General features: G+C 40.2%; 1 protein-coding gene across 1 annotated transcript in view; it reads right to left on the bottom strand.

The window, feature by feature from the left end:
* Positions 1-27,297, bottom strand: part of LOC149552659 (arginine biosynthesis protein ArgJ family) — a 283,088-nt gene that overhangs the window by 144,879 nt on the left and 110,912 nt on the right. The window contains exons 4-8 of the mRNA XM_089788225.1: positions 20,317-20,390; positions 19,500-19,544; positions 590-640; positions 441-509; positions 58-116 (exon numbers count right to left, since the gene is read on the bottom strand). Coding sequence (XP_089644351.1) covers positions 58-116; positions 441-509; positions 590-640; positions 19,500-19,544; positions 20,317-20,390 — 298 coding nt within the window. The remainder of the gene's footprint in view (positions 1-57; positions 117-440; positions 510-589; positions 641-19,499; positions 19,545-20,316; positions 20,391-27,297) is intronic.

Below are 27,297 nucleotides of genomic sequence, written 5' to 3'. Positions count from 1 at the left end.
TAAAGCAACAACTGCAAAATATTTCCCATACATGTGAATAGGAGAGTTTTTTATTACCCTTCAACAGTTGAAGATAACGAACCCACCAATTTTGGAAGTGAGGTTAGCAGAGCTTCCTGTTCAGAATAAATGAGTTATAAAACATTAAAAAATAACACTATAAACCAATATCTTTTCCTGCTCAAATCCTGACACAGGGATTAGATAGTTATGAATCCAGACATCTGCAATAAATACTCCATCTATTTCTGAAAAGAACCAAGGATAGATTATTTATTTTACTGAAAGAATCATTGAAATGGTATTGATATATTTTTTATATGCAAATGTGTAACGCAAACTTCATATGTTTCACAAAAGTATAAAATCAGACAAATCAAGACTTTCACAACATATGGATTACAAATTTGCCAAAATTTCTTGTCATAAGAGCAATGTACCTTTTTTATACGGTGACCTATAACACCAGTTGATCCAATCAAAATCACTTCCGGACTAACTTCAAGAAGCTGTGGTGACCCAAGATTTTATAAACTGTTGCAAAGCAAACCCTAAAAAATGAAGATTAAATAATGTTTTGTATCAGTACCTTGGCAACAGCTCCAGCACAATCTAGAGTATCCTGATAGCCTGCATCACCCTGCAAGGTATATAAAGTTCTGAGCTGGTTTTGCATGCTCAAAGAAGCCTAGACTGCAATTATACTTTTGTAAATCTAGCTTATAATAGAAAACAGTGTTTATATTTTAAAACCTAATTCTTTAGAAGAATAAGGACGAATATATTTCCCAAACAAGCACTAGTCCTTAAGTCTAGCATTAAAGGGGCTTGGATTGAATTTTAAATAGAAGCCCATATTAAAAATTAAATAAAGACCTCCAAACTTTATAACAAAGCCAAATTATCTAATTCTTGGAAGAGCACGATAATTATTTGCAAACTTCATCTTTGCTGTGAATGCATCACATGGAGGAAGGATCTGATCTTTGGTCTCAAACTATAGTAGAAAAATAATATTGTGTCATGGTTGGAGCTTATGAACTGGAGATCACATAGCAGAAAAATGGAATTCAGAGAGATTAAACTTGATCTTAGGCAGCACTAGGAATTCTTGTGATTGTTTGGCTGATTGATTATGTTCAAATAGTGAGATAAAGCTTTGTGGACAGTGTTTGCAGCAGCATAGATGCCTGAGAATGCCAATTTCGGGGCCTTGGGAGTGGGACGCAACCCCCAAACTTCCCAGCAGTGGTTCAGATTCATCAAAGGGAGGAATTTGTCCAGTGTTTGCAGAAGTTATTGATCCATGGCTCATTGTTGTGCAACAGAACTGAAAGACCCGTTAGTGCCTTGGATTGACTACATCGCAGGAAATAAGTTTTGACCATTACTTGCAGCGAATGTGGATTCTTGCGTAAGAGCCACTAAGTGTTTGGAAGGAGATTTTAATGTTCAGATTGTATGCAGCAATGCACAGGAGGATTGACTGCAGAACGAACCTCATAGTGGTCAGATATTGACAGCTAGAAGGTTTATGGCAGGATTTGGAAGTAGAATGCCTTTGTTCCAGACTTGGTGCATAGTTCTCACCAACTTGTTGCATATCAATTTCTAAAGAAGCTATCAATTGACTGGGTTAATTGGACACAAATTGGGGGAGTCTGGAGGTGGGTCAATTCATTTCCAGCAATCAAAACCCATTAGAAAGTTGGCATTTATCCAAGTTTGGTGTGAAATATTAAGCACCCAGCTGAGACGAACATGCATGAAAAGAGCTGGACAGCTACAGTCAGATTATAAATTCAGTCCTTAACAGCCCAGAATTGACACCAATAGAAGACTGGGTGGGTCAATTCATTTCCAGCAATCAAAACCCATAAAATTAGAATGTTGGCATTTATCCAAGTTTGGTGTGAAATATTAAGCACACAGCTGAGATGCACATGCATGAAAAGGGCTCGACAGCTAAAGGTCAGATTATAAATTCAGTCCTTTACAGCCCAGAATCGACACCAATAGAAGATTGGGTGTTTAGCAATACAGTTCAAAGGTTCCCTAGCCCTTTTGATCATTTCTAAGTGATCTGTTACGTGGTGACATCAATCATGGCTGATCATTGTTGAGCTGAACTGTGCATATCAGAAATATATATTGTAATGTCCCCATTTTCATGAGCAGCAGAATTTGAGAGATTAGCCTATTATTGCTATGTTCCCCGGGGACACGTCCCCCCCCAAAAAAGCCAGTGTTTCGGGGACAGGGATGTCCCCGTCCCGGGGACTTCATTGGAGACTTGCATCTGTCCCCAATATTTTAACACAAAAAATTTAGAAATAAACAAAAATGTCACTTTTGCTGTCCCTGTTTGCCATACACAGTCCACAAAATTGGGAAAAGAAATTGCCATCCCGGAAACCCATCCCGCTGTCCCCTGCCATCCCCATCCTGGAAACTCGGGCGAACATAGTATTATTGTGACCCTTGTAGGCTAATTAGTGTGGATAGAGGGTCTTTTGAGATAGAGGCTTGGTTAATGGAGGTTCGTTTCTTCTAAGATTCAGTATGTTCCAACTAGGTCCTTGTTTGGCTCAGATTGGACTTCGCGTGGGCTCCTTTTGCCATACTTACTATTTATAGTAATTCCAAGGTTGATCAAGAAGAACCCTTTCTATTTTTGGTAAGTCAGTGGGTTGGATGAAGAATAAAATGTTCAACACCCTAGTGAAGACAAAATGAAGAGAAGTTGATTATTCATGGAGTTACACTTATTTGAATATTAAAGTGATAACTTTATTAATAATTTTTACTATGAGGCCATTTAATGTAATAAATTATTATTATTTCATTAAGGGTCATTTTCACCATTATGGTGTAGGGACATATAATAGATTATGATATCACAAATGTTCATCAAAAGCAAATATACAGTTTAATAAGAAGTGTGAAGGAGAAGCTGCAAGACGAGTTGTAATGAATTATTATAAATGCCTTCCATGGGGAATTCGAACCATCCATGATTGTGCATTTGAGAATTTTTTTTAGAGTGGAAATTGAAATAAGGATATCAGCATTGATGGAAAATTGAGAATTCTTCACAATTTCAGCAATTTGAAATTGTGAAACACCAAATGACTTGTGTCTGCTCAAACTTCAAATCAGAGTTTTGGACTGTGCCGAGCATGTTTCGAAATCTGAGAGAGCTTTAGCATTTGGAGACAAGGAGTTTAATAAGCCATGGCTCCGGTTGTTTCATCTAAATCACAACCTTATACCATAGCTGTGTCTGATGTTATTGGCAGTGGCTGAATATATATGGGCCATGTGAGGGCTGGGAGAGTGATGAAAGGAGGTTTAGAAGGCACAATTTGCATAACAGGTGCCTTAGCAACTCATTCCAAGGTTTGGCATCAAGTTACATGTGATTTATCGTGAGCTACAATTATGTTTTGGTGATCATAATTGCCTCTGGTCAACCTCGAAGTTCCAGCATTTGGCTTTAATTAATTTTAGATGCATTTAATATTAAATGTAATACTGTCATTTGGCGACCAAGCAGTTAATGGTTGCCTTTTAACTGTTTGACAAATTGTCCATTGTTGCTGACATAGATTTAAGACTTGAATATGTGTGCCAAGTGTTAGTAAAAATGTCCCTTTGTTGGATATGAATATTAGCCTAGTAACGCAGGGATGTGCCTCCCCCCAAAATCTCCAACATCTCTAAGATGGGGACACGCCAGGGATGGGGGTTCCAGCAGTGGTGCCAGGCTTCCGCCATTGCTCTAGCGGAGACAAGGGGGCATCTCGGCATCCCCTAAGGGGACAAGGGGACAGAAATGCATCCCTAGACCCCTCCAAGGGACAGTCGTGCATCTCCCATCAAAACAAAAAAATAAAGTGACTTTAAAAAATAACATCACAAATCGATGAGGATGAGGATACTTCTGATGTAGAGCTCATTTTTGTTCCTTTCGCAGCACTTGACCTTGGAAAGTCTAATAGTTCCCATGATGATGAGTTTGCCGACCTCCCAAGGGATGATTAGAGACCTCCTTCACTACATTTTGAGCATTGGCATTTTGATTTTGTACTTGTACTTGTTATGATATATGAACATTCAATATCATATCATGTTGCTCAATGTAATCATCCTTATGATCAGATACTCATACTTTTGATGCCTATGAATATTATAATTTATATAATAGAAGATAGAACTCTTCCATTTGCTGATTTGAGTAATTTTAAATTTTAATATTTATTGTTCAATGTCCAATGTTCAATGTTCCACTTTCATGTTCAATGTTCAATGCAATGTTTGCATATTTAGTAATTCTAATTTATTATTTTAGATCTTCATATCTTATATTAATTTTTTTTTTAAATCATAACTAGCATTTTAAGTACCACATGTATAGTGTATAACTCCTTGCGCCCCCCCCCCCCCCCCCACAATTGAGACCCCTCTATTCCCCCATTCTGACGTGCTCCCATCCCCTGGGGCAGTGTAACAATGAATATTAGTCTTCCTAGGGTGCATGGAGAGTGTTTGAAAATATGTCAACTTCTGTAAAAGTTTATTCCAGTCACTCCTAGGAATGAGAAAGGTCAAAACAAGTTGCCACATTATCTCTATCACATTGCCAATCCATTTTTCATGTCAAGTATTGGAAAAAAATTGCAGTGGTGAATCCAAAGTGGGTTCTTACATATATTGTCTCCAAAAGTTTCAAATTATCTATAACATGCCAGGTATGAGTCTCTTGACTAGAAATTTGATTTTACAAGAATAAAGAAATCTACAGTTTCTTGAAGTTCAATATTGTTGGATGTGGTGAATAGCTGTAGACTTTTAAAGTTTCAAGCTTATTTAGTTCCAGCATTTTGAATGCCAAAAACCTTTGCAAAAAACAAAAAAATCAGAAAAACAACAAACTCCCAAAAAATCAGAATATAGACAAACCTAAAACAATTACTTCTTTGCTGGTCAAAATCAAAGTACAAACAAACTGCACATTACATCAGAGATTCCTAGTTGGGTTGGAGCCAGGACTATTGTTAGCGCTTAATATTTGGGTATAAATTAACCACCACTGGAGGTGGCTGTATCATACGATATATATACCCATATTAGTCAATTGGTCTAAGCAAATATTAAAGAGGAGAATATAGTAATAGCCATGGAGACTACTATCAGGAACTTTTAAGAAATCTATATAATTTCCAGGAAATCTAATGTTGGTGCAAGCTTGTGATTGGCCCTGGAATATCAGGGCATTACTGAATCTGTAAATTGTCAAGACTATGATTCTGTAAACAAATAAATTCCATCCATTGGATATTATTTGCTGAAGCATGGCCTTCATATCTCAAGGTGAAGGTTGGGCTCATATTCCATAAGGGATTGTGGAGGATTAATGTTTGCCCTAGATTATTAGTGATTATTTCCAAGAGCTAGGAGAATTCGTAGCACAGATCAGGGGATATATTTAAACCCAGCAGCACCTGTATAGAAGGCATGAATACCATCTCTGTGACAATACTTGAACTTCATCATTTTTCTTACCACGAAATAGTAATATACCACTACTGCATGAATGGGAATGGTGGCTTGAAATGACATAGAGAATTGGCAGCATGTTGTTATACAGCTTATGCGATGCTTTAATCTCTCTTGTTATTCTGTCATGGCTGCTCTGTGTTTGACGCGAGAGAAAGGAGGTTCAAGAACTGGGCATATTCAATTTGCCCATAACATTGCAAGGAATCCAAGTAGATATACATTGCTGGTGGTCTGCTCAAATATTATTCATCATCTTCTCCTGATATATATGTATTTGAAGAGATTAAGGCGTCTCAGCTGGCTGTTGATGCAAAGTCCCCCTTATTAAATAAAATAAGATGATAATATTTTGTATATGGGGTCCTGATCAATTTATGTACATCTCAGGCCTATTTTTATTTTGCCATAGGTATAGGTGTTGTCGTGTCGGCACTTGTTGTGCACCCTCAAGAGTTACTTTGTAACTATATCTCTGACCGAAGTGTAGGAAGCATTTCTTATGCATCTAGAATTATCTTATTGTGTTGCAAATTCCATTTGGAGTTCCAGTTTTGCCTCTTCGGAAGTGAAAGATCTTCCCTATCAGGCTATGTGTAGTTTCGGTGGGATTCATCCATCACCCTATTCTGCTTTGCCTTCTTGTTTCCAATCTGGCAAATCTAAAAAGCTATCATTGTTTGAATCTGAAGTTATCAATATTGATTCCATTCCTTATTGCTTGAGCAAATTCTAGTGTTGTATTATTGCTCTGTATTTGACATATAATCAATGACTAATACTGCTATAGGAAATATACTTTAGTAGACCACGATGAGCAACATACAATGCTGATCTATCTAATTCGCAAAGAACATCATCACCACTGCACAACCATTCCCACGGAGGGTGTTTGGGATCACTATACGCACCATACATAGATGTCAAGAAGAGTTCGCACATCAAGTGTCAATTGTACGGCAAAAACCTATAAGCCGCACTCATCACCATACGAACCACTCAAACAGAGTACAACCAAGTGTTCTCCCACACCGTATGGGCAACTTGTCACCTAATGCAATAATTTCCCATGGACGACATATGACAGATTCAGTCCTCGTAGATCGTACAACAAATTCGGTTCTATAAGCATGCCCTGTAAACTTTACGACAATTTCGATACCAAATGACTATATAGCGGACTTTGTTTCTAACAAAGGGCTCGAGGAACAAGGTGCCTTCGTCGACCAATAGTAGGTTCGCTACATTACAGTTGTATCAAAGTTGGTGATTCTGCCAGCCTATGGGAGGTGAATGCAGGTTTATTCCAAAAGGAGGTATCATTTTGTTGATAGATCTTGTTGAGGCAATCATGGCATTGGTAAGAGAGCTCACCAAAAGTCAAGCCCAGCTAAACAACACACTAATCAAAGGAGAATAATGTCAGCAGCTCATGGAGGAGACATTATGAAAATTAGCCAAAGGAAAAACATGCGGAGAACGGATTGGGAACAGCGATAGCTTGCTGATAGGAAAAGTAAATCCTAAAAGCCAACATTTCCATCAAGAATTGAAGCACCTCGAAGGGAGCATAAGCCCACTTCCAAAGATATGTAGCAGCAACTAAAGACAAGACAGGATGAACATGAATCTTAAAGGAGATATATCCTTCAGAGATTATGCGGATCTACATATGAGATATCCAAGCAACAACAATCGTGGCTATTATAATGATGACCTCAAACGAAAGATGGGAAAAGTGAATATGTCATCCTTTGATGCATCAGGATCAATATTTGCACAAGCTTGGGTATTGATGGTAGACACATTTCCAACTCAACAAAATGCCTGAGGACAAAGCAATTAAATTCTCTGTGTTACATTTGGAAGGAGTCACACACAAGTGGCGGCATCGTGAAATGGTTACTCTCAGTCATGATCAAATAACCTCTTATATCGAGTTTACTATGAAGCTCATAGATTGCTTCAATAGGAAAGATATAAAACTTAAGTTCAAGGAGTTGGCATAGCTAAAGAAAAAGGGCCAATCGATGGATATATTGTGGAGTTTCAGAGGCTTTCTGTACTACTAACAAACATCTCGCAAAAGCTCTAAATGTGTTATTCAAGGATGGATTGATGGAACTTCTAAAAGGTTGGGTGAAAGGATTCAACCCAATCACCCTCACTAAAGCAATTAAGAAGGCACTAGACATGGTGGCAACCTCCTCCTCTTCCTCCAAGAATTATTCACATCGCTAGCTGCCCTTCACTCTGCAGGAAAAAGATAACAAACCTCATCCAAAGAAACAGTCAATGGATGAGGCCACCCTATAGGAGCTTAGGAGAAGAAAACTCTACTTTAACTATAAGGAGCCATGGGAACCAAGGCGTCGGTGCATGTGCAAGGAAAAATCCAATACATTGAGGAAATGTCCAATGGCGACGAAGGGCATGAGGAACCTGAGGCCGAAGGTGTAGGCCAGCAAGCCTCCAAAGAAGTTAACATAAATTGTGCAGAGAGGATTGCTATGTTAGTATGGAGAGGAGCTACTACTGCACTTGCTGGTATGTCATGGTGCATGGCATTTTAGATACAGTGTACTCTTCAAGGACAACAAGTCATTGTCATACTCAACAATGGAGCCACACTTAACTTCATCAACTCATCACTTGTGAACCGAAGGCGTTTGTGTACGGAGGCGCACCAAGGGTTTGAAGTTAAGGTAGCAGGAGGAAACTTATTATCTTGTACCCATCTAGTTCCACAATTGAGCATTGCCATAGGGAACCACACGGTAACAGATGACTTCTTTGTAGTAGAACTGGATGACATGGAGGTCATACTGGGCATTCAATGTATGGAGACTCTAGACGAGTACACACAAAGCTTCAAAAGAATGGAGTTCTCCTTCAAGGTGAATGCCAAAAAGCTAGTTCTTTGGGGAATGTCAATCGCAGCCCAAGGGAGATCTCAACAAGACGAATGGAGGCAATTTTACACATGATGATGTTGTCTTGGAGCGCATTGCTTCCTTTCAGCAAAATCTATACAAGGACGATGGAATCATAGACAGGATGAAGAGCTTCATGAAATATTGGTTAAGCACCACATGGTCTTCACCAACATTCCACTTGGCATACCCCCACACCGCGGATTTCAGCATATTATTGAGTTGGAGGAAGGAATCAAGCTCGTACCCACCACATTGTACAGCCATCCCAAAAAATTTAAAGATGAAATAGGAAAGACAATCCAAGAGCTTCTCCACAAGGAATGCATTAGGCCTAACTCTAGCCACTTTGCATCATTCGTAGTGTTAGTGAAGAAGGATGGAACCCTCAGGATGTGTGGACTACCATGCATTGAATAAGAAGATCAACAAGAACAAGTACCATATTCCCAGGATCAACGAGTTGTGAGATGAGTTACATGATGTTGTATACTTTTCCAAGATAGATCTTCATTTTGGCTATCAACAATCTACATAAAGGAGCAAGATGCAGAGAAAACAACTTTTACCATTAGTTCTTGGTGATGCCGTTTGGGTTGACCAACACTCTGGCCACCTTCCAGTCCTGCATGAATCACATCTTCAGCAAGCAACTATACAAGTTTTTGTTGGTATTCTTCAATAACATACTTATTTACAATTCATTTGAGGTATTTGGACAAAGTGTAGGAGGTTACGGATGCACAATTGTTGTTCACCAAAAGGTCCAAATGTGAATTTGGAATGCAAGAAATATTATATTTACAGCACATCATTAGTAGCCGAGGGGTTTAGGTGCATTAGGAGAAGATTCATGCCATTTTGGACTAGCAAACTGCCAAAACTCTCTCAAAGTTGAGCAAATTCTTTGGATTGTGTTACTAAAAAAGGTTTGAGAAGGGGTTCTCACAACTCAGTGCCCCATTGATGAATTTGACAAAGAAAGGATCTTTCCAGTGGAATAAGCAAGCACAATGCACTTTGGATAAGTTGAAGGAAGCAATGACTTCCTATTTGCTTCTCACACTACCAGACTTCAATCAACCTTTCATCCTAGAGTATAACACATTTGAGGAAGGCATTGCAATTATGCTAATGCAGGACTGTCATCCTTTTGTGTTCAAGAGTTTGAAGCTTTTAGGAGTACAACGGTTGTATTCCATCTATGACAAAGAAATGTTCGTCGTCATGCACACCCTAATGAAGTTTCACTAATACCTTGGAGCAAAATTCGTCGTCCGTATAGGCCACAATAGCCTGAGGTATATCCTGGAACAAAGTGAGTTGATTGAACAACGATAAAAGTGGGCAAGCAAAAACTAAGCATTTAATTTTAATGTTGTCAAGAAGGCCTGTTATATGCTCCATCAATCAAATTGGAAGACACACCTACTAGTTGAATAATCCAAGAGCACATTTGTGTGCCAGCTAATGGATGGCAAAGTGCAAGATGACAAGTACGTACAAGATGGTTGAAAACATCATCTACCACAAGGACAGAATTTATTTGGTACTCGAGTCCAAGATAAAGGAGAGAATTTTAAGAGAGATGTGCTACTCACCCTTGGTCCAACATCTAGGATACTTGAAGACTTACACACAAAACAGAAAAAGGTTTTCGTGGAAGGGTCTCAGGAATGATGTCCTACAGTATGTTTAGGAATGTGTCACCCGTCAGCAAAACAAATCCAAGCACACCCTACCTGCAAGTCTACATCAACCATTGCTGATTCCACAAAAGAGGGATAGAACATTGATGGATTTTATTTGCGAGCTTCCTAAGGCGCAAGGAAAGGACTATATTTTTGTTGTGGTAGATTGGCTAACAAAGTATGCTCACTTCTTCGCTATTTCCATTGGGTATTGGGCAGCACAAGTGGCAAAGTTATTCTTCCGTGAAATATTCTGCCTGCATGGTCTTCTCTGAAACATAGTAAGGGACACGGATAATTGTTTCTTCAGCACATTTTGGATGGAACAATTTCGGCTTGCAAGGATAGAATTGTTGCCAAGCACTAGCTATCACTCGCAAACAGGTAGACAAGTAGAGATTGTGAATAAGTAATTGGAAGGCTATCTCAGGAAGCATGTCTCGACACAACAGAACGCATTTGGGTTATCTCAAGAGCTCTCTCAAAGCTGTGCAAATTCTTTGGATTGTGTAGTTACTACAAAAGGTTTGAGAAGGGGTTCTCACAACTCAGTGCACCACTAACTGATTCAACAAAGAAAGCCATGACTTCCAGTGGAATAAGTGAGCACGATGCACTTTCGGCAAGCATAAGGAAGCCATGACTTCCTATATTTTTTTCGCACTACTAGACTTCAACCGACCTTTCATCCTTGAGTGTGAAGCATCAAGGGAAGGCATTGGGGTTGTATTAATGCAGGACTGTCACCTTTTTGCATTCGAGAGTTGGAAGCTCTTAGGAGTAGAACGGTTCATTCCATCTATGGCAAAGAAATGTTCACCATCATGCACACCCTAACGAAGTTCCAGTAATATCTTGGAGTAAAATTCATCATACATATAGGACACGACAACCCAAGGTATATCCTAGAACAAAGGGAGTTGAATGAACGACAATGGAAGTGAGCAAGCAAAATCCAAGCATTTAATTTTGATGTTGTCAAGAAGGTTTTCCATATGCTCATTGTCTCAGATTGGAAGACACACCTATTAGCTAAATAATCCAAGAACACATTCCCGTGCCAGTAGATGGGTGGCAAAGTGTAGGGTGACAAGTACACTGTAGTTGAAAACATCATCTACTACAAGGGCAGAATTTATTTGGTACTTGAGTCCAAGATGAAAGAAAAAAATTTTAAAGAGATGCATGACTCACCCCTAGTCGGACATCCAATATACTTGGAGACTTATAGACAAACCAAGGAAAGGTTTTCATGGAAGGGTCTCAAGAATGATGTCCAACAGTATGTTCATGAATGTGCCACTTGCCAGCAAAACAAATCCAAGCACACCCTACCTGCAAGTTTGCATCAACCATTGTCAACTCCACAGAAGTGGGATAGCATATCGTTGGATTCTATTTCTGAGCCTCCTGTTTACCGTAAAGGTAAAGTAAATGAACGCATACAGAAAGTAACAGCAGAACAGTAGCATAATATTCGCAATAGTAAGTGAATGATGATTTACAATGATCCCAAACGGGATATAAATACTACTCCCGAACCTTCCCGAAGGAGTCTGTCGGCCACAATTATTCTATCCGTTACAAACTATTTACCGCCGGACCGTCGGCTATGGAATACCGAAACACCGCCGGACCGTCGGCTACGGAATACCGAAACACCGCCGGACCGTCGGCTACTGAATACCGAAACACCGCCGGACCGTCGGCTACGGAATACCGAAACACTGCCGGACCGTTGGCTACAAAAACACTGCCGGACCGTTGGCTACAGAAACACCGCCAGACCGTCGGCTACAGGAACACCGCCGGAACCATCCAGTCGGCTAACACCATCCCCCCCAAAAAGAAAAGTCATCTCCTGACGACTGACAAAATATCTGAGACAAATTAACAAACAAAATACATTAACAAAGTGACTACAACAAGAGAAATCTGCTTCTATCACTTCCACATTCATCCTGTTACATCTGTAGCCTCTGCTAACACAATACTGTCTCCTCAAGCTGACCTTGATAGCCACCTGTGCTGCTTTCTCTGTTTTCAATTCCTCGGTACCCTAAGCCAAGTGTCGCTGCACTGCCTCCAACCGGATGATCAGCTCCTCCCGAGCTCTCTACGCATCCACCTAGACAGCCTCACAGCCAACACCTTCTCCCACTACCTCTGGTACATAGAAAGTCCGTGCCTGCAGCAACTTCAACTCTTCTCAACTAGTCAGACTCCCACGACTGATATCCGCCACAACTGGGGGTCCAGGGGGCAACGCCCCCGGCGGGGTCAAGGGGCAGCACTCTTTCTGCAACCACGGATGTGTCCCCTTCCCTTTGGCATCATCCATCACTCATTCTGAACAACTTGATTTTGTCGTCGTTTTTTTTTTTTTTTTTTTTTTTTCTTTCTTTATAAGTACTGAACCTCTGACTCTGCATCACCTGCGGCCTTTCGTTTCTCCTACCCGCGGCCTTTTTTTTCTTCCCGCGACCCATTCTTCTCCTACCCGCGGCCTTCTGCTGGTCGAATTCTTCACCAAATTCTTCAACATGCCCACCCAAACTGTCTGAGAGAAGATAAATCGCGGTTGTTTTACCTTGCTACTGCCGTGGAAGTTTTCCGTCTGCGGATCTGCGGGGTTTTAAGTCCGCGGGGCCTTCCTTCCCGCGGGACCCGCGGGACTCTTAGTCCACGGGACTTTCTTCCTGCGGGACTTCTAGTCCACGGGGCCCGCGGGACTCTTACTCCGCGGGGCTTTCTTCCCACGGGACTTCAAGTCCGCGGGGTCCGCGGGGCTGTCAGCTTTTTTTTTTTTTTTTTTTTTTTTTCAAATTTTTTTTTTTTTTTTTTTTTTTTTTTTTTTTTTTTTACAGAATACATTACTCAACAACAGTACCTCTGAGTGACGTCATCGCCAGAGAATGTTGTACTGACGACACGGAAGGATTCACCACCGAGGAGTACTTCCTTACACGATATGGTTTCAACTTAGATCCGTTAACTGGCTGAGTTATCTCTTGTTCGTCCAAGGTTGCTAATTTCATTGTCCCCATGTCGCCAATTTCTCGGTTTTGATATGGTCCAATCCATCGCACTTTGAGTTTGCCCGGCTTGATTTCATTACGGCCATCATACTTCAGTACTAATTGTCCTGTCTAGAATCTGTTATGTCTCAGATGCTTGTCATGCCAGAGTTTGCGTCTATTCTGTGCTACTTCTGTTGCCCACTGTGCCTGCGATTGTCGCACAACTGGATTATTTCCTTGCTGTCGGTGCCCTTCCACTAATTTTATGCTGCAGTGTGACCTTTTCTTTCCGCTCGGTCTATTCACCATGTACCGGACAGTGGAATCTTTCGTTTTTTTGTGTTGAGACTGTATGTTCTTCCCCTCAGCTTCAACCATGGCAATTTTTCCTTCTTCCACTTCCCTGCATTCCTCCGGACATTCATTTTCCTCCTTTTTCTCATCTTCGTCGACCCTTAGCATATTGCAACTCGGAAAGAGTTCGTAGTCTTCTATTTGCCAGTGGTAAAGGCCATTAACCGAGTCTAGGTCGTCGTCATTCGATCCTCCGTCAAGTCTCAATACTCCTCCTTCATCCGGTTCCATTCTCCTCTGTCCTTCGTCATCACTTTCGCCTTCACTGTCAGAATCTGACAATGCTGCCTCCTCACCGACCATTTGCGTATGCAGGTCAATTATGAATCTTTTGCCTCCGCGCTCCATTGATAGGGTATTGCGTTTCCAATCATGTTGTACTTTTGCTTGCACCAACCAATCCCGTCCCAGAATAGCATCATAGCCTTTTCTTTTTAATGGAATGACTACAAAATCCAATAAAAATGGTTGCGTACCAATTGTTACCGGTTGCGCTTTCAGAATTCCCAACGGTTTGATTCCATGTTGGTCTGCCGTGAGCAACTGAAATGCAGGTGGCCACAATGTCGGTTTTCCCAACGTCTTCCAAGTATCCTCCGGCAACACATTCACGCCGGACCCTCCGTCAACAATTGTCTCTGTCAAAACATTTCCCAAAATCCCCATCTCGACGACCGCCAGATGCCGTCCGGAGGTGAGTGCCAGCAGCATTGGGTCTGTTGCCATTACTTCCCTACTATTCCTTCTTGTTTCCTCCGGTGCGTTTGAAAACGGTGTATGATTCAGAATAGCCGTCCGTAACTGGGGCATTGTGAGAAGGAGGTCACTTATCTTGACCGATATCTCCGTTTGTAAGATCTGTCATACAATGCTTTGTTCTGCGAAGTTCTTTGCCAAGGTGCCGGTGATGTCCTTCAACTGAGATGTTTCCGGCGACGATGCCTTTGCAATGTCCGCCTGCACTTCCCCCACTTTTCTCTTTTCCTCCGCTTGCCTCCGTGTAATTGCCAGAACCTCCTCTACATCCGTGCCGACAATGATCAAATTTACTCCAGCCTTTGGACACTTGGAATCTTCGTGATCGCCAGGTCCGCACCATCTGCATAATAATTTCGGTGTGTTTGCCGCTGTACAATCCCGCGCAAAATGACCCCACAAATTACACGCTCGACATTGAACGATCGGCCGTCCGTTTGCATCATATTGGGTTCGACTCCGGCCTCCATTATTATTGTTATTATTTGCATTGTTGGTATTTTGCCCTCTGCTATTATTCCTATACCCTCCGGGTGTGGCACCATCAATGTTTGCATTTCCGTTATTGCCCGACGGGGAAGCCTGCTGCGTAAGAAGCACCTGCGGAGATCCTCTTGTCTTCATGTTAAAAGGACAGTCCTTTGTCGAATGGCCCATGATCTGACAGATGTCGCAGAATTGGTTCTTCGGGCACGATCCCTTAGTATGACCGTCGGTCTTACATTCCGTGCACCACAGTTCACTGCCTTTTGGCTCCTTCTGCATGTTTTTAAATTCCTTCATCATGCGAACCATATCCTTCTGTAGGGCACGAACCTTCTTGCTGCTGCCTTCGTCGTCGCTACTATTATCCCGAGTGGATTCATCATCATCAGAGTCAGAGGAGCTGGTTTTCTTCTTCTTTGTCTTCTGTGCACTCTCAAGGTCCAGTGCTCTGTTATATGCGTCCACATATGATGACGGTGGCACAATTTTCATTTTCCTCCGCAACTTCGAGCGTAGGCCATCCACAAACCACCTTTTCTGCAATCCGTCCGCTGGCTTGCTTTCCATTTTGTTTACTAAGTCTTTTAATCTCCTGGCATAGACACGGACAGTTTCGTGCTTCCCTTGCTTGGTATTGAAAATTTCCGCTACGATTTCATTATCATCCCGTAAGAGTTTAAATTCCGCCAAGAACTCCTTTTTAATGTTATCCCATGTATCCAGCTTCTGTGGATCCATATCCGAAAACCAATCAATCGCGACACCCCGTAGGGTTGCCGGAAAGTGCCTGGCCCATTCGTCGGCATCTGTGATTCCATTTGTCCGCCAGATCGTCTCACATGTCTTACAATGTCGGAGGGGGTCGGCTGTACCATCGCCTTCAAATTTCGGTAATTTTTCTTTGGGTCCCGCCATAACTCTGGAGGTCTGCACTCCTACAGTGGTCGGCACTCCCACACCGGCAGTCTGTACTCCCACACCAGCAGTCTGCACTCCCACACCGGAGGTGTCGACAGCTGCAACCCTTGGTGAAGACGGAGGATCCTCCGAAATTGTTTCCCGCGGAAGTCTATCCTGGACGAAGAGGTCACTCCACGCTCGTGCTCCGTCGGCACCGCGAGCCGTGCGAGTTGATGCTCTCCCGTCTGAATTTTCTTCCCTCGGCGAACACAATTTCAAGAACTCCTCCCGTGCTTCTTCCACCAATTCCACTCGCTGCCGAGTCTCCTCCAACAATTCCTCCGCACTTCGGTTTTCGTCGACAATCCTCTGAAATCTCCGTCGGCGTTCGGCTTGCTGTGCTAGAATTAAATTCTCTTGCGCAATACGGATTCCATCTTTTCCCTTCGCCTTATTTCGATCCTTGTTAAGCTGATTTGGCATTAATCTTCATTCCTCCCACCTTCCAGATTCATAAGGCAACGGCGCCAAATGTTTACCGTAAAGGTAAAGTAAATGAACGCATACAGAAAGTAACAGCAGAACAGTAGCATAATATTCGCAATAGTAAGTGAATGATGATTTACAATGATCCCAAACGGGATATAAATACTACTCCCGAACCTTCCCGAAGGAGTCTGTCGGCCACAATTATTCTATCCGTTACAAACTATTTACCGCCGGACCGTCGGCTATGGAATACCGAAACACCGCCGGACCGTCGGCTACGGAATACCGAAACACTGCCGGACCATTGGCTACAAAAACACTGCCGGACCGTTGGCTACAGAAACACCGCCAGACCGTCGGCTACAGGAACACCGCCGGAACCATCCAGTCGGCTAACACCTCCTAAGGTGCAAGGAAAGGATTTGATTTTCGTCATGGTCAATCGGCTAACCAAGTATGCTCACTTCTTCGCTATTTCCACTGGGTATTGGGCAGCACAAGTGGGGAGTTAAATTTCATGAAGTATTATGCCTCAACAATCTTCCCTGAAACATAGCAAGCGGTAGGGATAACCGCTTCTTCAACACCTTTTGGACTGAACTACTTCAGCTTGCATGGACAGAATTGTCACCAAGCACTAGCTATCACTCACAAACAAATCGTCAAGCAAAGATTGTGAATAAGTAATTGGAAGGTAATCTTAGGAACTGTTTCTTGGCACAACAAAAGGCATTGGTTAAATGGTTACATTTGGGTGAGCACTATCACAGTACCATGTACCACATGTCGATTGAGATGGTGTCATTCAAAGCATTATACAGTTATGAACCTCCTTCATTCGTGGATATGGTGTCATTGGCTGTAGAAGGGTTTCGATATTTGAGATCTCTCAAGGAAAATCTTTAGAGGGCCCAGAACTAGTAGAAAATATATGCAAATAGGCACCAAATTGAGAGAAGTTTTGAAGTTGGTGATTGTGGTATACATTTGGCTTCACCCAATAGGCAATCTTATCTGAAGGTATGTGGCAAAGAGAAGTTGAGGGTCGCACTTCTACGGGCCCTACCGTGTGGTTTGAAGTGTGGGTGATGTTGCCTATGAATAGGAGCTACCTAAAGGGAGTCGAATCCACAATGTATTTCATATGTCTTGCCTGAAGAAGGTCCTTGGACAACACGTCACAGTATCAAAGGACCTACCCCCCATCAACAAAGAAGGAAAAATAATTTTGAAGCCGATCGAGATCTTCTTGTGCACTGGAGAGATCTTCCAACTGAGGACAGCACCTGAGAGAGAAAACAAATTTTGTAGGGGGTAACATTCATAATCGCCATTACCCTAGTTTGTGATTGCTTGAGGGCAAGCAATTTTAGGGTCGAGAGGACTCTAATGTCCCTGTTATTAAATTAAATAAGATGATAATATTTTGTATTTGAGGCCCCAATCAATCTATATATATCTTGGTCGCATTTTTATTTTTTCATAAGTGTAGGTGTTTCTATGTCGGCACTTATGCACCCTCTAGAGCTACAATGTAAGGGTATTTATAACTAGCATGTAGGAAGTATTTCTAATGCATCTAGAATTATTTTATTGAATTGGGAATTCCTTTTGGAGTGACAATTTCGCCATTTCAGAAGTGAAAAATCTTTGGCTATTCGCAGTTTCGATGGGCTTCATCCCTTGCCCTATTCTACTCTACCTTCTTGTTTCGAATCTAGCACATCTAAAATGCTATCATTGGTTGAATCTGAAGTTATCAATATTGATTTCATTCCTTATTGCTTATGTGAATTTTGGTAGTGTAATATTGCTCTATATTTGATATGTAATCTTTTAGTGACAGATTCCTGGAGGAAATATACTTTATGCAGACCAAGACTAGCACCGTACAGCATTGATCCATCCAATTCACAGAGAAGATCATCACCGCCGGGATCATCATACCCACCATACATAGAAGCCAAAGAGAGTTTGCACATCAATTGGTCAGCCGTATGGCAAGAACCTGTATGTCCCAGTCATCACCATATGGGCCACTTAGACAACATATGGCCACGTATCCTCCCATACTGTACAAGCAGCTTTTCACCCCGTGCAAAAATTTCCCATGAATGACATACGCCAAATTCAATCCCCGTAGTACAGAAAATTCAGTCCCATATTACAATACCCAATAAACCGTATGGCAGTTTCAGTACCAGTCAACTGTACAGCAGACGTGGTCTATGACTGAGGATGCAAGGAACAGGGTGCCTTTGTCGACCAATAGCAGGTTTGTTACATTACAGTTAGGGCATGTAACTCTCACCGGATTGATTAAGGTGCAAGCTAAACTTTGTTTCTATAATATTTTGTAATCAACTTTGGAAACTTAAGCAAACTCTCTATTTGATATATATGTCATGATCTATATGCAACTGTTGCCGTATGGCAAGAACCTGTATGTCCCAGTCATCACCATATGGACCACTTAGACAACATATGGCCACGTATCCTCCCATACTGTACAAGCAGCTTTTCACCCCGTGCAACAATTTCCCATGAATGACATATGCCAAATTCAATCCCCGTAGTACAGAAAATTCAGTCACATATTACAATACCCAATAAACCGTATGGCAGTTTTAGTACCAGTCAACTGTACAGCAGACGTGGTCTATGACTGAGGATGCAAGGAACAGGGTGCCTTTGTCAACCAATAGCAGGTTTGGTACATTACAGTTAGGGCATGTAACTCTCACCGGATTGATTAAGGTGCAAGCTAAACTTTGTTTCTATAATATTTTGTAATCAACTTTGGAAACTTAAGCAAACTCTCTATTTGATATATATGTCATGATCTATATGCAACTGTTGTATGTTATATATGCTCAGACTTGAATATATTCATTGGGAAGTAAAATGAATGAAAAATTGTCATACCACTTCTGTATAGTACGCTAGAAGACTGTTGTGCTTGAATCTTGAATTAAATGAGACAAGCTTGAAATCAGAATTCTGCATCCTTCTTTGTTTACATTCCAATTGTTTGACGAAATTGCAAGTAAGGTGATCAGAAAATTGGCATAATCTTATTAAGGGACATTACACACTACCAAAATGACTTTCAAGCAGAAATGAAAATTTCCAACTGCAAAAAGCATTGTCTGAGAAAAGTCCCACATCCTCCATTTCCATTAAATTGCATGCTAGATCTCCACTTGTCAACTCAAGAACCCAAGCCTAGTTGTTTTCTAATTGATAAGTTACAATCTCAATCCTAGGAAACATAGCTTACATTCATTAATTATTTTCAAATATCCACTCACCGTTGCAGCATTTGCTTGACCTGCATTAATTAAAACTCCACGCACCTGAAAATGATTCAAATTAACAAGTCTTTAGCCATGTATTTCTTTAAAAAGCCCCATTACATCAATGGAAAAAAAAATAGCTGAAGACATCACAATAAATATAGAAGAAAACAAAATAGCTTAAAGTCAAGTATAGCCATTCTTTTGGGAAGGAACACCTTCACACACATTGCATGCCTCAGAAGCAAAAATAGTTATACCAAGTATCTTGGAAAATTCATGAAAGGTACTTATTAAGTGAGGTTTCACTCGATATTCATTCGGAGTTCATTGTTTCAGTAATCTAAGGAAAAGTACTAGAAGGACTTATAAAGAAGTTGTCACGTTGATGTACAGAATTATACATCTTAAGGACTCTAAAAATAAAGTTTGTTTCTCCTAGTTATAGGTTCAAAATCTTAAACAATCCAAACAGGAAAAATATAATGAATTTGTCAATTGGAGATTTCAAAACAAGGTTTGCCACGTATAAAATTTTAAAAATGCATTCATCACACATACATGCTAAAAGGATTTATATAAAGACTAGAACTGATCTAAAATATCTTGAGCATAGGTTTAAATAAAACGTTACGGTTAGTTTCTGTTTTCATTTTTCATGTTTTCAATCTTATATCCATGGGTTTCTTAAGCCTATTTTCATTTACCATTTTAAATCCTAAGAATACAGATACCATTTGAAATTTGTAAATTAAAATAAATAGATCCTGACCAAATACGATTGGTTCAGTTTGATCAGTTTGGCTAGGTCTGGTACTAATATTTCACTTACCCTAGATGATGCACTTAAAATCTTTTTGCAATAGAGTACTGGTGCAGCTGCAACTACATTTTGTGTAAATGCACCTGCAAAAAATCAACAAAATTGAGAAAAAGTAAGCATTTCAAGATTATTAGCATCCTCTTTAGATAATACTTCAAGGATCATATCAACTATGCAGCTTATTTTGAAAAATAAAAGCCCTTGCTATAGTAGAAAATATAGAGTAATGGAAACAAATTAGATAAATCTAAAATCTATTTACATAAATGGTGTCAAACGATACCTAGGAATCAGAACAAGGTGAGATATCTACACAATCATCATGTAAACCACACACAGAAATATATCACTCTTGAAAAGGATCAGAGTACAAACACACCAATAGAAACAAAGCACTTCAGTACGATGTGAAATATCAACTATAAGAAAACTTTCCTGATTACATATGACTCCTAAATAGAAAAATGGAAACCATGATGTTCAGCATTATCCATCTGCATATTTAAGAGACAATAACAGAGATGGTGGTATTCATTACAAATACACATACTGTAACAAGAAAGGGCCATATCAAATGTAAGTGTGTGCACACATGCATGTGTGTGGTCAACATTTAAATAATACAATCAGTAGTCAGCCTTCATCAAAACCAGTAGCATCATCATTAATATAAGTTAAGTCAAGGTTTGAATTCGAGTTCAAGTTCGGCAACTATTACATTTGCATGAAGTTCGTCAAGGATCAAAAATCAGATTAAATTTATCTTATATAATTTTATTTATTTTTCAAATTTAAGTTTAATATATCCAATAATATATCAAAACAGTTAAACATTACTAAATAGAACTGAAATCTAAGTTTTCCCTAGCTGTGATGACCCATTCTACTTAGTGGGCTTAGATTCTTTAGAATGATCTTAGAAAGCAAATGGGATCCTTTACAATTTGATTCTTGGTAGAGCTAATCCTCTTTAAACTAACTTGTAAGATATGTCAATATTCCCCATGTATCAAATCCTGTAATGGATCGTAGATTTACAGCTGCTCGAGTTTGTGCACGTTCTACGTGGAGTTCCCATTTTAAGATTCTCTTGCCCTAATGTGAGCTATTTACTCCTCCCCCTATGAACAATCCCTATTACATACCAATACAAGAGCTCTTATAGACTTATCCACAATTTATTAATAGTATTAATTATGATTATATTAGATAAGGTGTAGTGTTTTGTAGAAACCCCTCCTTGGTAATGCTCAAAGTCAAATAATAATAATATCGGAGGTAATCATACTTGATAATTATGCATAATAAAAATATGATAAGGTCAAGTCTTATTCTTCATAGAACGAAGAATTCCTCTATTCCTAATATTAATTCAATTATATGACTATATTAGGGTTAATTAAATTTCAATAATTATTTAGAATAACATTGAAAATGCTCCTTAATTATTCCAATCAATATTAAGCATATGTAATTATACTTACAAGCTCACTTACCCTTAGTGACTGACGTCACTATACAAATGTATATAAAATAGAAGTCATTGGGATCATGTGTCCGCAGAGAACAGTGTCCGATTGTACCACCCACTTGGCAGTATCTACGTGGGCCTCCCAATGGTAAATACGAAAACATTTATCTACTCTGTTTGATTAATGGGTTATAATATTCCTCTTTGCTTTTCTTTTGTTTGTATATCTCCTCCCAACATAATTGCAGACTTCTATCTCATTCTCGGTAATGTCTTTATTCCATATCTTTTTCAGCCCCTTACCCGTCCATGCATCCCTTAAGTCCATGAGGCCTGCTATATACTAACACACCTGGCAACAAGGGGTCACGACCTTTGATGTAGCTCCTTGCTTGGAGTTAAGGCAATTCGTTGGTTAATTTTCTTGGGTTAATATTGCTTCCACTAAATAGTCGATCATTTTTAGATTATAATGATGATATTATATAATTGTTTAATAATTAGTTTAGTATATATATTAATTTATTCATTCACTTATTATTAAATAGTTATTTGTTTAATTAATCATCAATTTGATCACTATATTTAATTAGCTATAATAAAGTACTTAATAATTATAGATGGGAAATATCAAAATTGATGTCTAATCGATATATCTAATAACCATTTCATTCTTTAATCGATTACTTAATTGTTTCAAATAGGCATGTCGACTACTGTGATCAAGTTTCACTATTAGAGGGGGATATTACATTTCACCTAATATGTTTTGCCAACATAGAATATGTTTTTGCAAGCTATGTAGTAAGCATGCTTTTAAAGGCCAAAAATCTGTAGTTTATAAGAAAGTGTGTCAAATAATCCTTTAAAATATCCAATACCCTAAACAAGCACTTCTAAATTTCTATTTTAATGACAAAATGTGATGTGTAATCCCATAAAATAAGGTGCACAACTTCAATGAATTTCAAACTAATATTTGACATTTAACAAAATTTGCATTTCATTGATGACATTTGCTGCATGTTGTGACTTAGAATACAGGTTAAGTAGATAAATCATATTTTTTAATACTGTGAAGTTGCATTTGAGCTTTTTCCCAAAATGCCAAATCAAATGTCTCAAAATTGTAATAGATTGTTTTCTTCCCAAAAACCAAAGAAAGTTCTGACTATTGGATATGTGATGAGGCTGATCAAAACTTTCTTGCTCTAGATTTCTAGCCTACAAAACATTTGAAGCAGCATTTTGATTCTTACATATCTGCCATGGTTTTCTTGAGAAGGGCAAAGAAAGGGAATTTAAAGCATCAACATGACAAAAGAGAAATTTCACTAGTTGTGAATTTGCTTCCACCCATATGAAAGGTAATGAGGGCGTCAATATGGCAAAATGGAGAGGATGAATGCATCATGGTCAAATTTACAATAAGTTTAAACAACTAACAATAGTAAAGTTTAAACAAATAATGTTTAAGTGTTTGCATTCTTCTCCCTTTCTTCTAGCAACCACGACCATTCCCGTGCTCGCGAACTACAACCATGGCCACCGCTAGACCTCCCATGCTCGCCATCACCCTTCGTCCCTCTTTTTTGTGTTTCTCATGGCCCTCCTTCCCTATTCTCTTCCTATTTGATTCATTCCGTGGTCATCGTGTTTCTTGCCATGGCCGAAGTGTTTCAGTCAGGCTTTTTCGCAGATTGCATGATTGAGGTGTTCAGCCGTGGGTTTCATCATTGGAGTTCTTCGGGGTGTCTGTGACCTGATTTTTGTGCAATTTCTTCTGATCATGCCCGCAACTTGATTTTCGTAGGTTTCGAGGTGTGCTTGCCGCATGATTTCGAGGTGTTTGCGACCTGATTTTTGTGGGTTTCGGGGTGTCTGTGACCTAATTTTCGTGGGTTTCAGGGTGCTTGCCGCCTGACCTGACATGGGTGCATTCTACTAGCGCTTGCCTCCTCATTTAAATCTTTTCGTAGGGTGTTTCCTGTGTGTAGGAGTGCCTCTGCCAGGGTTTTCAATAGGTTTTATGTCATGTCCCCACTCTAGCTCAGTCTAGCAGAGACATGTGAGTCAGCTTATTATGGGGTCTTGTAGGCTGACAGGGTTGGATAGAGACCCAGTATGGTTATTCAGTGTTGGGGACTTGGTGTTCTGTTGGTTATTGATCAGTTGGGAGATGTTCCTTGTTTTTAGGAGACAGTTCCTACATTTATGGGGTTCATTCCTACTTTTTAGGAGGCATGATCATGCACAGGGTTGGGTTTCCATGAGTTTGCTCTTTGGGTTCAATTTCAGAGGGATAGAGCTCGTTTCCTAAATTTTAGGAGCATCCCTAGATTTTAGGGATGAGACTGCCAATGGATCTTTGATTTTCGACTTCAGTCGCAGACAAGTGACAGGATGATTTTATGGTTTGTGATGTTAGTTGGGCATTTTATAGCTATTTGGGTTATATTTTTAATATTTTCTAAGTTAGCGTTTAATAATTAAATAAGGCTAAGTTAATAGCCATTTTGGAGTAATAAGGGGATTTTTGACCTCATCTGGATGCGTACTCCTTGGTGTGATAGCTCATTGGAAAGGCCTTAAACTTTTCTAAATCTTTCTCTTTGGTCTCAGGGCGATTCAGTGAACGGATTTATTTCTATGGAGAAAAAGGGTCATTTTTAGTAACATTGCCACTTTAAAATAAGACTTAAATCACTTTGGTAACCCAACGCCTTTTGGAGTCACTTTAGGGTTTGATTTGCTTTGGAAGGGGTTATAAGGAGATCGAGGCGCCATTCCTCATACATCTTATGTATTTTAAAACTTGTTTACAAATTTGCTCTGCTTGGGCGATTTTATTCTGGGACGCAAACCCCAGGTTATTTACTGGCTGGGACGTAACCCTTAGCAGTATTGGGTCTTGGAATTTTCAGTGGTATCAGCTGTCATCAGGGAAGGAGGATGCCATTTCAGCTTGGGCCTACAGTATTGTTTAGCTGGGCACAATTATTGGTACATGGGAAAGTGAGCCTTGCAACACTTTGAGATATAGAGAGTTGGTTAATCAGTAGTAGACGTATGCATGTTCACGGCCCTTTTTCCATCAGCCAGTTTTGGGGTCATTGTTAGGGAAAATGTACTGGATCCTTTATTTGGCTCTATAATTGAGAGATCTGCCTGGTACGATTTGTATCAACTCTGATTTTACTGCATATTGTTATTTATTTTCAGACTCTTTTCATATCATTTGCTCCTTCTCATTTCTACATTGAATAACCATCAAAAACGCAAAAGCAAACAAACTCTTTTGCATTTCTGTCTAGTTCTGCAAGAAAACTTTAATAAACAGGAAAAACAAAATTAAAAGAAAAAACTTAATAAAGCTACAGCAGATTAGCAGTAGAGATCCATCAGGGATCTTTCATTTTGGCTTCAGCATTCCTTTCTACATCTTTGGTTGAGGTTTATGTTCTGTCTAGTTATGGCAGATAGTGTTGATTCAGGTTCAACCCATGGCCAACAACTCCTCACTTATTAGAGGTTATGCGACAGGATTTTCAAGCTAGAAATAGACAATTTACAGCTGAGAGAGTAGGTTACGTCCCTAACTAATACAATTTATGAACTTAAGAGTGCCACAATCTCTAATACGGCTCGGTTCCAATGTTTCTCAGAAACTTTCACTACTGAGACAGCAGGACTGCAAACCAATATCAGCACTATTATTTCACAATTGGAGGGTCTTGATGCCATCAAAGACAGCAATCCATCATAGCAGGCAAGCATTCCTCTCTTGTATCTAAAACAGAAGTGAAAGACAAGTCATGGGCTTCTCTTTGTAGTAACACAGATTCTCAACCTCTGGCTAGTATTGACAAAATGGTACAAGGTAAGATTGAGGATGAGCAAGTGAGACGAGTTCATGAGTTGAACCTGTGGGTTCGTGGACTTCCCTCTACTCTTCATCCTCTCGTTGTTGAACGCTCTTTCCTCTGTGATCAACTTGGTCTTACCAACATCACGTTGGATAGATGTTGGATTGGACATGGTGACATCCTATTTATCAGATTCTTTTCACTTACAGACAAGCTTCAAGCTCTCCGTGCTAAGAGGAAGCTATTTTCTCTTCCTTCCAAGATCTTAGACGAAGATCTCAAAAAGACTCAGGTTGCAGAGCTCAAACATGCTTGCAGTATTGTTGCAGAAGCGAGACGGGATGGTAAATGGGCAGTTATCAGAAACCTAAAAGCAGTTATTAGAGATTCCCCCCCCCCAATGATTAGGTAGAGAAGGCCAAATGACAATCCCACCAGCAGTCGAACAAGAGGGAGACCCCCACTTGCTCCCTTCTTGTTAACTGCTGGAATGGTAATGGATCTTTATGGTCATTACCTGGTCTTTTGCATGATGATGTGGGATCCGCAGATATCCTTGTCATATCTGAGACTCATGAGAGTCATGTGCATCCTCTCCCAGGTGTTACCGATTTTCAGTGGTTATCCATTTGTAGGGAGGAGGTTCGTGTTTCTGGTGGGGTACGGTGCTTGGGTGGTGTAACTTGTTTGATCAAGGATGATATTTTCAGTAGCACTTCTATTGTACACTCAGACACGTTTGCCAGATTTATGTGGGTATGCATTGACTATAAGTCTCACTGTCAGAGAGACCTCTATTTGGTTGCTTCCTACTTTCCACCGACTTCCTCTCACTATGTTATTCATGGTACCGATAATGGAAACCCTTTTATCGATATTTAAGAGACAATCTCACAATTTGCTACTCTAGGGGTCAATATTATTCTCGGGGATTTCAATGCGAGAACTAGAGTAGTATAGACTCCACTTTATGATCGTAGTTCGGATTCCATATGCTTCACCGAGATTGATCCAACTTCTTTAGGGCTTGAAAGGTATTTTCAGGATGCTCTTGGGCCGTTATCCGTATATGGTAGACATTTGTTGCGGCTTTGTGAGTCTTCTAGCTTTGTGATCTTGAGTGGCCTCTCCTGCTTCCTTGGTTCTAAGTTCTTTACTTGTTAGCCTCATTGTGGTGGTGCTAGTGTCGTGGATTATGTTCTTGCCTGTACCTCCTTCATCCCTTGCATTCGCAGTTTCACCATCTTGAGCCTTCCTCTGGTGGACCATACTCTCCTCATTATTCATTTTCGCCTCTCCCCTCTTCTTTTGCCCCCTCTCATGTCGCCTCATCATTCATCTATCACCGCTCGCTCGCCAATTTGCTTCTGTTTGATCGATGGTGATTGTGAGCTTTTTTCCGCTCATCTTTCAAGACTCCTCAACCTATCATGCTTCTCAGACTTGTGCAAAGTTGCCTCCATGTTTGACTTGCTAGCATCGGCTATCCTTGAGTCTGCCACCCTTTCCATTCCTCACCATCCTTCTTTGCCCCTTCACAACAAATGTTGTAATACCTGCCTTATGAACCAGCGGTTCGATTCAGACTGCAAATCTTTCCTTCGTTTTATATGTTTTTCTTTTGAGGCTCGCTCCATTGATTTTGCCCGCATT

This window comes from Cupressus sempervirens, chromosome 6, assembly GCF_028749045.1.
Source record: "Cupressus sempervirens isolate cs-2001-9-10 chromosome 6, ASM2874904v1, whole genome shotgun sequence".
Classification (NCBI taxonomy): domain Eukaryota; kingdom Viridiplantae; phylum Streptophyta; class Pinopsida; order Cupressales; family Cupressaceae; genus Cupressus; species Cupressus sempervirens.
This window is presented reverse-complemented; position numbering and strand designations above follow the sequence as displayed.